Source organism: Acanthochromis polyacanthus, chromosome 13 (assembly GCF_021347895.1).
Source record: "Acanthochromis polyacanthus isolate Apoly-LR-REF ecotype Palm Island chromosome 13, KAUST_Apoly_ChrSc, whole genome shotgun sequence".
Lineage (NCBI taxonomy): Eukaryota > Metazoa > Chordata > Actinopteri > Pomacentridae > Acanthochromis > Acanthochromis polyacanthus.
In genome coordinates, this window is record NC_067125.1 from 25893699 (window position 1) to 25909448 (window position 15750).

Below are 15750 nucleotides of genomic sequence, written 5' to 3' on the forward strand. Positions count from 1 at the left end.
AACTATAGTCCCTGTTCATGGTTTGCCTGCTCAAACAGTTGAGCTATCTGAGCACCCAGAACATGTGTTTTATCTCATTTTACTTAAAGAACTCTAAAGGACCACAACACCACCACTCTTTGCCAGATAACATTCAGTCAGCAGTCCCAAAGCTGATCCAAAGTCAGTTGTAATGTCTCTATACAGAGTAGTATTAACCAAATTTTGGTAGTTTTGTACCACGTAAAGCCTTGTTTAGGAACAAGCAATTTAGTTGCCTTACACTGTTGTTGTAAAAGCTGAGCAGAAACAAGGCAGCTGACTCCGTACCTAATTCATCACCATGATGGGCAATTATGCTTGCACTTTAGCTCCGTATCAATACATCTTTTGCTCTTAAATCGGCAAACCTCTCATCCAAACATAAAGAAAATGGCCATTATATGACAAAAACTACAACAAAGGTCTACAACCTGCTGCCATAAAGGTTTACAATGAAGCAAATAAAACTTGCTTGTACATTTACCCTGAAATAAACAACGATTAAATTCGATTTTATGAGAATAATAATGAAAATATGAAACGAATACACATCTGCTGGTCGAATTTGCATTAAAAACTTATGTGGAGGTCACGGTGAAAACACAGCTCTTGGTGAGAGTGACGGCCTCTGATGCTGACGAGTCTGGCCAGAAATCAAAATGCTGCTCTTCTCTGGCATGATAACACTGTAATGCTTGGCCCGATTAAGAAAAATGGAGTCATTTTCACTTTGATAACACTCCATAATTCACCTCCCAACCTCTGTGCTGGAATCTGAGGAGCAGCACATTAGAGGGACGACACTGGGAGTAGATCAGACTGTTTGAAGGAGGGTGATTAGGTATACCGAGGCGAAGGGAGGACATGTGTGTGTGTGTGTGTGTGTGTGTGTGTGTGTGTGTGTGTGTGTGTGTGTGTGTGTGCGCACGCATATGTGGGTGTTGATTAGCTGTCGGTAACGTCACGTCCCTGTGCCACCTTCATTGCTATTCAAGGCCATGCCTGGCAAAGGGAATATGATTTTTCTCCCTTCTCTGCCTCCCCAGCAGGCATGTGAGCACCCTAAGAGTGTGTATACATCCTGCATGGCGGCCTTGAATCAATCACACACCCAGCAGCTGCTTGTTAGAATAGGTGCTGGCTCTCCTCGTACTACCTGCCCGGAGCAGGACTTCCGACAGTCAGCAGTTCTTCAGGGGGACTTCTTCATTTGAATATCACCAATCTAGCGTGGCACTTTTGGGAAACTGGAAATTATGTCTAAATACGTGCAATGAATGAGGGTGATTAAAGATCATAATTGCAGACTTTTAATCAAAAGTGTAACAAGATATCTAACAGGCATATCTCAATTCCATCACAAGTTTTTCTTGGTAAGAGAGAGGAAGAAGCTCTTAAAGCAGTTCAAACTTGCTGAAATACTAACATATATTTTCCAAGGTAAAATTTGTTCCAAGGCTGCTCAGTCATTGTACCATTTCAGACGGATAAGCCCCAGTAAGTAAGCAGCGGTGGATCTGCAGTACATCGCAATCATGTGATCATCAGCAAGCAACTGACGTAGTGTTGCCATGGTTACAGTGACGTCGTGCCACTATCTCACAATGATACAGAAATCTTTAATGAATCCATGGATCCAGACTACAAGCCACATCACTGCCAAAATGCAATCAGGTGGTCCTTGTGTCATTTCTGACCTTAACTGAAAATTTAATCCACATCCGTTTGTTCATTTGTCAGTAATGCTGTACACAGACAGACCGACAGACAAACGTACGACGATTGTCACATGACTCCGCCGCGTTCCTTGGCAGAGTAATTGCAGTATGTCAGTTACAGGAAGTGGAGTTAAACAATAAAAGCCCATATAATATCTTTATTAAATGCTTCTTATGACTTTATAACAAAGACAGCTATTTTTTTGCAAGTATGTTGATTGATTGATGCTTATTTGGAGTTAATTATTTCTATACTTCTAAGCCATTCTACAAAACTAGCACAGCAAAACTGTCATTACTGTTGCCTCCACTGTGCATATAATAGTAGAAAAACTGCAACAAAATTGAAATGACCTCAGTAAATCGGTCAGGTCAACAACAAAAGTAGGTTAAGGAATGCATAACAACAAAAACAAAGGCAACAAAACAGATGTGTCACCTTAAACAGAAGCAAACAGAAATCACATTAGGGGAGAGAGCAGGTGATGTGTGGCCTAAATAACAGCCAAACTATACCTACTCTTCAATCTTACTGATTATAAAAATTAACAATAAAAAAGAAACATGTGATCAATAAATGCATTTTTTAGCACTGATATTGCAAATTGAGGCCATCTCGCTTAATTTTGTTTAATCTAGATGCAAAAAAAAAACACCTAAGGAAAATGAAAGTATTAGGAAGCAGCAGGACAGATAATAGTGTAAATTCATCACACTATCAAATATGTTCGAGGAAAATTCAGCTTATAATAAGAAACTGACAGCCGTTATTGATGTATTGCAGTTTTCTAGACACTACAATATACTTCTGGAAATAAGGGCATTAACTTATATTGTATATAATTGATCAGTTTGCCCTAAAAACAAGCACAACTCACTTTCCACCGACTCTGGAGGGGCAAACACAAATACTTACTTATACTCTCGCTTTTCTCTACAAAATCATTGTGCCCCATGCATTATTCATCATCTATGAGTTGTTCCAAAGGCATTATGAATCTAAAATTGTGCGCTGGCACAAAAGGACACTAACAGGAAGATTAATGGATCTGATTTCAGATGGACGTCTACAAGCCAGACAGAGAGTGTTTGAATGACAGAAGCTGGGATCAGAAAGAGAAACAAAATGCAGCACAGAAGTCAAAATCCAGAAACTTTAACCCTATACAGAAGCTGAAATCATGTTTTTCAACAGTGCATCACAGGACACACTGTTTACCAACTGTATCATTTTATACTTTGAATGATGAACAGCTTTTCGTTCAGGCGTCCCAGATTTATGATGACAGATTGCACAAACCCTTAACTTTTCCATTTGAAGTCAGCTTCTTCAAAAATCAGTCCTCAAGCAAGTTGAAAATGATGAAAAACAGCAGTTTCGTGGGGCAGAATGAGAACTTTTGAACTGATTGAAATACAGAAGAAATGACACCTGCCTCGCTTTTAAAAATTGCCTTCTGTCACGTCAAAATCACTCACTTCTGAAATGTAAACAAATCAGAAGTCAACAGAAGAACTCTTCTGACAGTTTGATGATAGATTTTGGGGACTAAAAAATATATCTCAACTCATGACGGAGGGCTTCACCAACACCCAATTCCACTTCAATGTATTAATGTCACGGAAATTGGGTCTGCGAGCTTTCTGGTGACAACAAGTAAACATAAAATTATGTTTGTAGCTGACATACTCTTTGGAAAATAGGATTCAATTATTTCAGCGTGCCTTCTAAAGCAAGCGAAGCCGTGCCACTTCTTTGGTTGGTCTGGTGGAGTCATTGTGAGCTCAGTGTGAATATCTGCTCATTAGACTCAGGGCTCCTCACACCTCTCTGCTGTGAACTGCTGCCTTCTGACGTCTGCTCTCAGAAACACACTTCACCTCAGAGAAAACAGCTCCAAATGCTCTGCCCCCTGTTTTATAATTAGTAGGATTTTTAGGAGGTAATTCACTGACATTTGGGTGGGAGCAGTGGATTGGATTACTTGGTTAATACGCCCAGAAACCTTATGACACATCTTGGTTAAAAGCTACCAAGCTGAGCTCCAGTAGCTCAAGCCTTTATTCACGTATTACAAGTTGTATCATTGTAAGAATCTGCAATATCTATTTCCTAACTCAATAACCTTCTGTACATTCAGTAGGGAAAGAATCGAACACACATTAAAAACTGAAAATTACCACTTTACAACTTGTTTAGCTCTAAAAAACACACAGTAATTGCACCACGAACTAAGGTTAAAAAATAAATCATGTAAGACTTACATAGAAATATGTGAAATTGCTAAATGTGGAAAAAAATAGAAGAAGAGGAGGAAGGAAAAGGATGAGAAGAAAAAGAATAAGAAAAAGGGAAAAAAGAATAAGAAAAAGTGAAAGAAGAAGAAGAAAAAGGGAAAGAAGAAGAAGAAACAGGAAGAGGAGGAGGAGGAGACGGACAAGAAGAAGAAGAAAACAGAGGAGTAGAAGGTGGTTCTCCACCTTCTACTCCTCTGTTTTCTTCAAACGAAGGAGGAAGAGGAGGAGGAGGAGACAGACAAGAAGAATAAAAAATAGGAAGAGAAGAAGAAGAAATACTGTAAATGATGAAGATGAAGAAGATGCTTTAAAAAATGAAACTTTAAAACATGATCAGTTCGTATCAGTTAATAAAACTGAAGAACAATGGAGATACTTTACCTTTATCTACTGGTTTTAATTATTTAATCTAAACACAACAGACCAAATGGTGGAAAAGTTCTGTGCTGAATAATAATAACTCTTTATTTTTAATATTGTGCCATGTTTCAAAGTTGATCCACTTAAAAGCTAAGCATTGAATCCAACTTTCCCATTGCATGAACATTTATTTTTCTTATTAAAAGTGGGCGTACAGCACACAGAATGATTATGGTGCAAACCCCTCTAAAATAAGCTCACTCATGCTGTTCTGTCAAAGTGGGAGAGGAAACTAATCAGTCTTTCCTCCTGGCTGTCAGTTTACGGGTCTGACAGATGACCTGTAGAAGCAGAATTTAATATGCACAGCGGCCTTTGCATTGAAGTATTATTGAATTTGCATCTTTAAGCAGAGTAAACCCTATTAAAGGTGAGCTTCTTCATCCACTATGGAGCCACCGAGGCAGCTTTGTAAAGGGCACTGATGAGGACGTGGAAGGAAAGTTTCAGCAAAAACCTCACAGCTCCCAACTCTGTTTGTGTTGTCCAGCCTCCGGCTCACAGGAAACACTGATTTCACTCATTTTCGTGCATTTACTGCCCCTGATGAGAACATTACTTTGTGCAAATATGAGGAAAACAAACTCAACAGCTGAGTCTGTGCCAGGGAGACTCAGGGGGCCGAGACAAGGGGGGGATACAGCTCAGTTTTTTATTTACAGTGAGGCTGCAAGATTCTCATTCCCCAGAAAAAACAAAGCACAAAACTAGAACAATTACTTCTGTTTTGAGGTCACATTCGATCTGCATGATTTTTGTGGTTTTGTGATGCAAAGTGAAGAGTAGAAAAAAGAAATGTTCTCCATGTCTAAGCCAAAAAGCAAAACATCTCGTTCTCTGGATTGTGTTTGACTGGAGCTGCAATCAGACGACATACTGCTATCGACACATTACGTCTGGATTTCTCTATGCGATTATCACGCATCAAAGTTTAACATGATGAGCCCTTAATTCCCACAGCTGATACTTACACCTATTGTTTATTGTTGAGGTTCTCCAGATAGCTGATTCATTCATTTTGGAGACCCGGCTGAATTGAACAACTGTCACCTCAGTCAAGCCTACACTGAAATTTTTTTGATGCCATTAGGTCTGGGGCCATGAGGGCCAGTACTAAATTTCCTCACCAAGAACTGCTTACATGGCTTTTTAACAAATACAGGAAAATTAGCATGAACACAGGTATAGAGCAATGCTTTTTGCAGCAGCAGCAGCAGCATTGCAGTGTGTATGTATAAGCATCTAGTATGGATTTTGGAACAATGTGTTCCAAACAACCACCAAATATTATACACAGTCACTGTATCTACAATAACAGCAAGGTAACACAACTATCAGCAATATTATCAATCAATTTCCCATCACTCAAGAGAAATCACGTGATAAATGGCATGGACTGTGAGTGTTTTGATTTGTAAATGTTGCCCAGTGCTGCTTCATTGGCTTTACAAGTTAAGACTTATGACAGCACTTATAAGATTTGCATTTCAGCCATTCTCATTTGGAGCTGCTGTGTGCCTCACTTTGGTCACTCAGTTGGCATAAATCACCATCTCAATGATGAGTCACAGTCCTGCCCGGGGATTAATTAGTGCAATGCAAGGAACGCTGACCTGTAATTAAAAGCACAGAGGAGCACTGATCCTTAAAACAAGTATTCCACACACCTTCAGCAATTATCACACACAGGATTAAGAAGTTACTTTATCAAATGATAAAAAATACTGCTAAATCTATATAATGGACTCACAAAAAGCAGCACAGAAGTCTTTAAGAAAGTCCACTGCTTTGTTTATTATTCATGAAGATCTCCTTTTGTTAATCATGCAGCTCATGATTAGGAGAACAGTGCAAAATAAAACGTTTGCTGTAGTTCAATTACAAGGTCATAATTACCCAACAGGATAATTAGATACATTAACAAACTGTTCAAGAGCAGATACGAGTGAGTAGGAAGGTGAGCGTGTGACAGCGAGTGAATCATTATCCCGTCACCCCAGCTGGTGAGGATGTGACACTTTGGCTGATATTACTGGAATGAGAAAATCTCTCAGCCAAGACAAGAACTGAGCGACTCTCAGGGTTCAAAAAGACCGAACCAGAACATAATACGAGGCTCGTACGAGTTAGCCGGGGTGCACTTGTGTCACATTCCTGCTGAGTGGCTCCTGCTCGCCTCTGATGAAGACAAATTCTGACAAAGTTGGCGGCAGGAAATAAATACTTAATTGTACAATCCTACAAAATGCCAGATGAAGGAAAATTCAATCTGTGAAATACTGTCAAAAGCTTTGGTAACTGTGCATTTTTATCAGCGTTACACAAAACCCCTTAACACTGTGCCGTTGTTGTATCCTTGTCATGATTCATGTTTAATGGGAAAAAAAAAAGGATATTCATGTGTTTACTGAACTGCTTCAAGCACTTTGCTCACAGTCCTGAGTGCCACTTTGCATTCTGTGATGGATGTAAAGGTTCTGCAACTTTAGAGAAACAATTACTGTTATTGTAATCCGTCGAATTATTCTACAATGCACTGTGGTCATTCTTCAAGATGAGATTATTGGGTTCTCATTCTTCAAAGGTAACTTTAAAAATTAGATTTGCTAAATGAATGTACTGTAGTAAAGCTAAAGAAGGATTTTAAAAAGGATGCTGAGCTGGTGATAATTCCTTATACAAACATTTTCAGTATTTCTGTAGCATTCTCAGGGGAAAGAATTGACTAATTTACTGAATAATGAAGGTAGCAAAAATACAAAAGACGCAGGCTGTTCTCATTATCACTGAAGATGGTTCTCTATGACTCTGGAGCAGCTGTAAGTTTGGGCTTGTTGTTATGATGTTGCAGAATATATTTGGGACTGATTAGATCCCTGTTTGGTGTAGTGGTTAGCACTTTCGCCAGTTCAAATCCCGGCCTGGGCCTGGGATCTTTCTGCATGGAGTTTGCATGTTCTCCCTGTGCATGCGTGGGTTTTCTCCGGGTACTCCGGCTTACTCCCAGTTAATTGGTTACTCTAAATTGCCCGTAGGTGTGAATGTGAGTGTGTTTGTCTGTATATGTAGCCCTGTGACAGACTGGCGACCTGTCCACGGTGTCCCCTGCTTTCGGCCGAGTCAGCTGGGATAGGCTCCAGCACCCCCCGCGACCCTAGTGAGGATAAAGCGGTGTATAGAGAATGGATGGATGGATAGATCCCTGTTGTTGTTGCTGCACAATGGATAAGAATGCAAATATTTAAAGTGCCTAAAACACACTCAAAACATCACTTAATTTCCATGTTAATGAAATATAATGTAGCAAGCATGAAAATTACTCAGAGGTCCAAAAAGAACAAAACATATACACATTTTTGCTTTTACTTGAGGATGACGATAATGTACAGCAATTTTTCAAGTTCAGTTAAAGCAAATATTCAATATTCAGTTCACTACTATATTTCTGTAAAGCACTTTCTAAACTCTATTTTTAAAGGTGCTATATATATGAAGTTATTATAATTCATTTTGTTTCAGAACTGTGAAATATTGTGTTTACTTTCAGTAGATTAAGCAACTGTCTTTCTCTTCCCAAACCATAAATATTGATGCCTTGGTCTTATGAGTTTCTCCTCAGTTACCACTAGGAGGGTAATAAAAGTCCCAATTCGGCCACCAGAAACTTTGCAGAACCACCTGATTGTTATGGTGCATATTTTAGCAATCTGCACATTTAGCTAACATAAAACCCAATTAAAATTTATTTGAAATTTTTCTGACGTCCACAATCCTTGTATCTCCTGTTTCTTCTCCACCAGTTCCTAAGTAAAGCAGATAGTGCTGGAGATGGCAGAAGTTCTACTTGCTTCGTCGGCTCTTTAAATAAAACCAGCTGCCTGCTGCAGTCAGGGCTGATAAAAAGCTCCAAGACTCAGCTATATAATTGAGAAAGTTAAACAATGAACTACAAGAGGCTAACAAACCAAAAACTGTAAAATTGGAAGAGAATTTCCAGTCGCTTCATCTTTATGATCTCTTTCTCATTTCACATAGTCATTACATTTTGTGTTAATGTGACAACGAATACCGCAGCTTCAGAGAATAAAACTAAAAGCTGTCAGATATTAGCGAGAAGGAACCCCATTTCTGTACACTGTATATTCTGGTGCATATTAATTAGATATTATGTACGACTTGTAGTTAACTGACACAAACGACAAGCGGTTTTCTAAGCATGTGAGATCTGTTGATGCAAAGTCCAGTGCAGCTTCTGAATTTTGATGAGTGGGACATAATGAGCCAGCAGCATGAGATGTCTTAGTTGATGGTTTATTCAGTGTTTGCCGAACTGTTGGGTGGGCTTTCAAGCAGACAGTGTTATTTTTCTCCATGTATACTTGCATTGCTAAGATCATTTCCATTTTTCAACTGTCGCACAAAAGCTAAACTGCATGCTATTTCCTGACAAACAGACATAATGCTTTGTTAGGCTGTCTTATAGGACAGAGCATCATATGCAACATATTTGTTCCACTATTCCAAAGGCCAAAATCACTTAAGACATTTACTTCACAACAGATAGGCAAGAAGGATGACGGAATACAAAACAAATACACTGAAAGAGGCTGAGTCATCCACTACAGTCCATTAACAAACTAAACTAAGCACAAAACTAATATCTCAAGCAACTAATCATCTGTGAGGCGTGTGGAGAAATAATCATGATAAATCAAGGCTCGCAGGACATTTTTTCCCTCTGAATATTCTCCGCACATTAGATGAGGTGCTTGCTGCAGATTCCTGCCTCTGGGCATCAATTCATCAGATGAGAAATGTCGGTTTGTAAGCGTAGAAGTAAGAAACCCCAAACCCAAACCGCCAGTCTTACTTAGATGGGTCCGTCTCATGCCAGCCGGTCTCCTTTACAAGCCAAGGTCATTGCAGCAGCCAAATGTGTCTGCCAGTGCGCTCACCCAGCCTGCATTCATACCTCCAAAGGCTTGTGTCCTCATGGTGCAAACCACAAGCTCCTGCCCCCGAGAAAAAGCCTGGGTCAAGGCGACGATTACATCACGAGGATGGGCTTGCCAAGTGTTACTATCGGTGCCAAATGTTCTGCTCTTTCCCTCACACCTGCTTGATTTGTCATCATTCCCAGTCATGCTCTCTCCTCCTTTCGATTGTCTGCATATTCATCACTCAGTCGCACTCAAAGTCACTTTATTTCACTCCTGCACTGACAGTTTGTTTTCTCCGTCCCTTCACATTATTAAGCTCCTTTTATTTGTCCATCAGTCACAATTTGAAATACGCAACTGCTTAAACATTTGTTTTGCCCTTCAAAAGGTTATGGAAATTGAGTGAAACAGAACATAGTATTCCATTAAATATGATTTATCGATTGCATTAGTACAGAGAAGACTCTCCAGGTTTGCCACACTTGACCAAATGACTGAGTTCAAACCGATAATGTCTTCCCCTGAGCAAAAACACTCTTTCACAGCCAAATAAAATCCTGCAACCTCTTAGTTGTGCTGTGCAAGGCTGTAGCTCTTCAACAAAACATGCAGCGTTATTAAGAAGGTGGGGAATCTGAGGCATAAAGTGTAATTAACTTAATTAAGTAACCCGGTTTTGAAATAGACATTCCTTCTCACGTTAAAAGCTACCTTTCAGGGCTACTATAATTTGTGACTAGCATTATAATGCAACACTTAATGAACTCCTTAATGAAGACCTTAATGGAATTTAACCAATCATGTACATAATGCGGTTCTTCAGATTCACACGTGGTGCAGGATAAAGAATACACTCCAGTTGTTCCACTTGAAGTGAAGCCTTGAGCACAGTTTTTAAGCATAACTTCCTTGAATCACATCCAAACACAACAACAGTTTTCATTTGGCAAAGCTTTCCAGAGTTTTGGGCCAAACACAAGAGGCAAGGAATTAAAATGACTTTTTTTTTTTTTTAGCAATACTTTGCTGCACTTTCAGCTCACCATCCTTGTGTGCATTCTCAGCGATGCTAACAGAGCAGATGTGGTAAAGAAAGGAGAGCCTTACCTGCCAGAAGATGGTATCTATTGTGCTGCCGAGGAAGCCTTCTCTCGTCTCAGATGACAAGAGCTTTGGACCGAGAATCGTCATGAACTCTTCGAAATCAACCTGCCCGTCACCTGACAATGAAGAAAATGACAGTTTGCTGAGACGTGATGACGTACTGATATTTGAATTGTCTGCAGCTGTGATCAAATAAGTGTCATTTACAGCCAGCAGCTAAGTGTTGCAACAAAAAACATCTTGAATATGATCAAATGTGATATCAAACCAAATAACCCCCAGGCTGTCTTAATCCTCACCCATCTGATAATGTGATGAATAGTTTTACTGTCCGTTTCCGTTTTCTTTCCCTCAGCTCTTTAGTCTGAACTGTACACAGCAGAAATGATTCAGACAGCATGAACACGGCCTAGCTGGTCTCCATTCATTGGTTTGGAGCGAGAGGCGAGGCAGAGTGAATAGCGAATGATGCTGCTGTCCTGAGCAACTATGGCTGATGTGCCCCTGAGCAGAGCACTCAGTCACCCACAGCCTGCAGCTGAATGTCTGTAGCTGCACCACACTGGAGGCAAAGTGTTGAGGGAAAAGGAGGATGCATCATTGAACTTTTTCTAGATTAAATAAGTGTGTAGCACAGCCATAATTGGAGCCTTTGGGGCTGCAAAAGGTTTCTTCAATTGTTTTCTACAATGTGTGAAGGAACTCAGTTGTTCTATCACTGGGGGACTTAAAAGGAAGTACAGATGCTGTTGGATGTTCTGTGGTTATGTGCTATACTGTCTATAAATATCTGGACATTGGCACAATTTTCAGCATTTTGTCTCTACACATCACCACAATGGATTTGATTTGATTTTTCAGCCTCATGATGGCTTGCTTCAACTGATAGTAGACTTCATTTGGAGAGTTGACCTCCCCAGATTACACATACCAGACTTGAAATAAACCTTAGACTTTTTATCTGCTTCTTGTAAATGAAATAACGAGGGAATAGCACATCTGGCCATGGAACAGCTGTGCAGCCAATTGTCCCACTAATTTTGGTCCTTTAAAAACTTGGCGGGCACGTCTAAAATGTGTTGTGCTTCCTACACTGTTCATCTGATTTAGATGTAAATACCCTCAAATTAAAGGTGAAAGTCTGCACTTAAAATACATCTTGATTGTTTCATTTTAAATCCATTGTAGTGGTGCACAAAGCCGAAAAACTGAAAATTGTGTCAGTGTCCAAATATTTATGGATCTGGCCGTATATATGCGAACATATAACTTTTAAATTCTGTAAATTCTTCAAAATGAAAATCCCATTGTGCACAAGCCTGTATAGTGCCAAATACATAAAACAATTATTAAGTTTAGTTTATTATTTAAGACCAGCATGCTTCAAATCACAGCCCACATTTACTGCTGAGGTGAGAGATTAAAAAAAGCTGTGAGCTCAGTTTTACAGTGAGCGCTATACTACACACTATGGAGCACATCAAAGTTTACAGCTACAGCATCACTAACAACACAGACTTCCTGCGGCTCACATTGATTCCAGCATTACTGATCTCAGAGGCCTGCTGATAGCTGTTGAATCTCCTGCCAAAACGTAGCATCAAATCTCTGTAGACAGCAACAAATTCAAAACTAACAGGACTCATAACACGGACTTGTATTGATGTGGCTGAATACCCCGGAATCCTTTTCTTTTGTACTCGTTGGGTGGAAAGTTTTCATAATCCCGTCGAGGTTTCATTATCTCCCCCGCCTAGAGTTTGTCTGGTTTTATTATTGCCTTGTTTGGATGAACCACACCTACACAAAAAGCTCTTGCTGCACATTACAGGTTAAGGGAATAGTGAAAAATGCAGCAAAAGCGAAGAGAAGGATTTTAAATTAATGGGGTGGAGAGATAACACACTCAACTCAATATAACTGGAATCAAATGTGTGATGAATTAAACTTAGAGCAAAAGAAAGCTAGTGAATTGAATAGCAAAACACAGAATTCTTCATCATTTTTCCGCATTTCAGAACCGAGTTTATTCAGTCTTTTGTAGTCTCGTGTTTCTCATGTCCCTGTTGTAAGCTCGTTTTACTTCCCTCTTCTTCCCACCTGCTCCGGCTGTATCTGCAGATGAGGCTGGGACCTTGTCAGTGGAAAGTTACTGATGCAGGACAACTCAATCTGCCCCAGCCTACAGTACCTCTGCTCCAGCACTGATGGTGGCCGCCGCTCTGGGCCACGCTGGCACTGTAGCGTTTGATGCCATTTGACTTCTCTTCATACATATTTAGCAAGGGGAAAAATGCAGAGCTACAGGCCAGATGATGCAACCCCGAGACCTGATGTTGTCAAGACTGGAGGATGGATGGATGACAGTGGATACAAAAGGTGGACAGGGTGAACTGGTTCAAGGTAAAATACGATGAGGTGCAGTAGTTATGCGTACTTTGGGTCATAAAACAGGTGTTGCCTAAGACTCTACTGAGGGGTATATTTTATGTTTCTACTGAAATAAATGACATTTTTATATCGCAAATTTACGAAGTGGTTCAATCTCAGTGCTTGAAACCGGGTCAAACCTGGTCCAGCAGCTGTTTATAGTAAAGAACTCCTGACAAAAGCTGATTGTATCGTACCTGCTCAGCAATGAATGGCAAAAGTTATCGGCTGTCTAGTGAAGAAATGGAAAGATTCAGCAGCTTAATTGCCACGTAGCTTTCTTAGGAGTTAGTGAAGATCCGACTAGAGCTACAACAGAAGCAAATGATGAATCTGGTGGTCAGAAACACAAATTTTATGTATCTGCTGGATGTTTGTTGTAGACTGTAATTCATTCACATGTTCTCCAGAGTCTTGGTGATACAATAGTGTTGGGAATGTAATTCTGGCAGCTTGTTCAGACTTCTTGCCAATGCGGTTGTTTAAAAAACGACTTCTTGAAGTCAACTCTCATTTCTACAACAGAAATTTTGTTATTGCAATCATTAGTTCTCAATTAGTCCACTACTATTACTGTCAGTGCTCTAAATGTGGTCAGTAGCCAGTGACTGCTCTAACAAAATAACTTCTGACTGCCTGACGAAGAAAGTGAAAGATTCAGAAGCTACAGAGCATAACTAAATCTACAGCAAAAGGAAATGATGACTCTGGTGGCCAGAAACATGACTACTATGCATTGGCCGGGTGCGAGTGCCTTTGTAGGCTAAAATTCATTAACACATTCTTCATAGACACTCATTAAAACAATAGCTTCTCAGGATGACATATTTTTTTCCAATTTGGTTGTTAAAAAGTAGTTGCTGCAAGTTAACTGCTACTATGACATTTTTGTTATTGCAAATATTAGTCCACTACTTTTAGTGTCCTAGTGAAGTACAAAATGACTCATAATACTCCAGAAGACATACTGTAACATGCACCTCCCACACAGTGCACACTATCCTGGCTGAGGCTGCAGCCCCCTGGCAGCCGTGAATGGAAATAAACAGAGAATAAACAAATGGATCAATGCTTTAAATATGTGGTTGTTGCACTCTTAACATTTTTTTTTTTCTGCAGGTGATTGGAAGAAGCTCTCCACAAGCCACGAGTGTACAAAGGGAACTAATTTAAACTTAATAATACAATAATGACTGAAACTGCACTCTGCTCAGCCACCTGCTGCCCCGGGACGACAGCCTGCATTTGTTCCAACTGACAATGACTGCATCAACTTAATAATAAATGACTGCATTAATTTTTAAATTTAATTTTTTCCATTCAACTCTGAAAACCTGCTGACAGGAAGTTTATTCTTTTTTGTTGAATTTTTACAATTAATTCTTCCAAATGAAACTTCAATTTTACTTCATGTTGTAAAGATGTGCTTAAAAATTAGTATTTAAAGAAAAAGACCCTAAAAATTCACCCTAAAAACCCTGTTTACCTAGCACATCATGGTTGGATGTCAGTTCTCATTTTCATGCATCCGCAGTTTGTGTCAGCTCAACAGCTCGTTTTTTTTTTTTTTTTTGTGTCTGTTAAAGCTAAAGCCTCCTGCTTTTGACTGGTTTCTTCCGGGGTTATGTCACAACCAAACATCCTCTTTCAGCTAGAAACAGTCATGAATTATTTAGGAAAGACAGCGCAAAATCCTGCTGCTTTTAGCTGAAGCCAAAATCCGATTAAAGACAGCGGGGAATTAAAACTAAATGTTGGTCTCTGTTGGTTTTTAGCTAATACACACATACATGCATCAACGTAAACGTAGAAAGAAAATCAAAGTTGGACAAAGACAAGGAATCAAGGTCATTATCAACACAGAAAAACAAGAGCAGACTGAAAAACAAAGGCTGGTGCAATGCCGTGGTCAGGAACAAAGACAAGCAGTCACACCTCTCCATGAAGGGCATACAGAGCTCAATAACAATCACATGGATTGGCCCGGCAGCAGTGACGAGCAGAACAGATAACCTATCAGTATCTTCTAGAGATCAGCTGGACTTGGCCGCTGGGCTGAGAATCAATGGCTGCAAACGATCCAATCCTCACAGCTGCCCATCTGGCCAAGATACGATTGCTATCATCCGTTCCCGTCCACCTGCTAATATCCATCCTCTCCTTCATGCCGTGCCCCTTTGATCACTGCCTCTTAATCATTATGTCAATGCACAAGCATATGAGAAGATAACTGCAAACTAATTCCTTCCAAACAGTCGGCGCTGAAAAAGGTTATAGAGGGTGAACACAATCAATAAAAGGATAAAGTAATTAGGACTGCAATTTGCAATTACATTCATTAGTCTGGAAATGTATTTCTTTATTAAACTGATGAACACTTTAATCTTTTAAACACAAATGTTACTGTTGCAGTCCAGTTACGTACTTCACTTTACTATTATTATATTACATGCAAAACTGTCATTAAAGCCTTTACAGGACTGGAGCATCTTTGAAGCTACTTTTTTGATTCATGCTCAGACCACAGTAGTGTTTAGAGGGTTGAAGTGTACATTGCAGTGTCTTCTCTGATTGTGCTATGACTTCTTAAAGTCAAGCTTCATTTAAATATTCACGGTGTAATAGATTTATTTCAAATATGTGATGGAGTATTACCACAGAAGACACCATCAAACACCAAGGTTCGTAAAACCACTGACTTCACAGTTTAAGCCCCGAGTCAGATGCACTGCATAACACACATCCTAAATTGCAGCATTTGCTATTTGATTTGCATTGTTTTAGTTTGCAATTTCGAGTATAAATCAGTCAAGTAATCA

General features: G+C 39.7%; 1 protein-coding gene across 1 annotated transcript in view; it reads right to left on the minus strand.

The window, feature by feature from the left end:
* Positions 1-15750, minus strand: part of caln1 (calneuron 1) — a 56937-nt gene that overhangs the window by 24943 nt on the left and 16244 nt on the right. Inside the window, 1 exon segment of the mRNA XM_051957929.1 lies at positions 10505-10617. Coding sequence (XP_051813889.1) covers positions 10505-10617 — 113 coding nt within the window.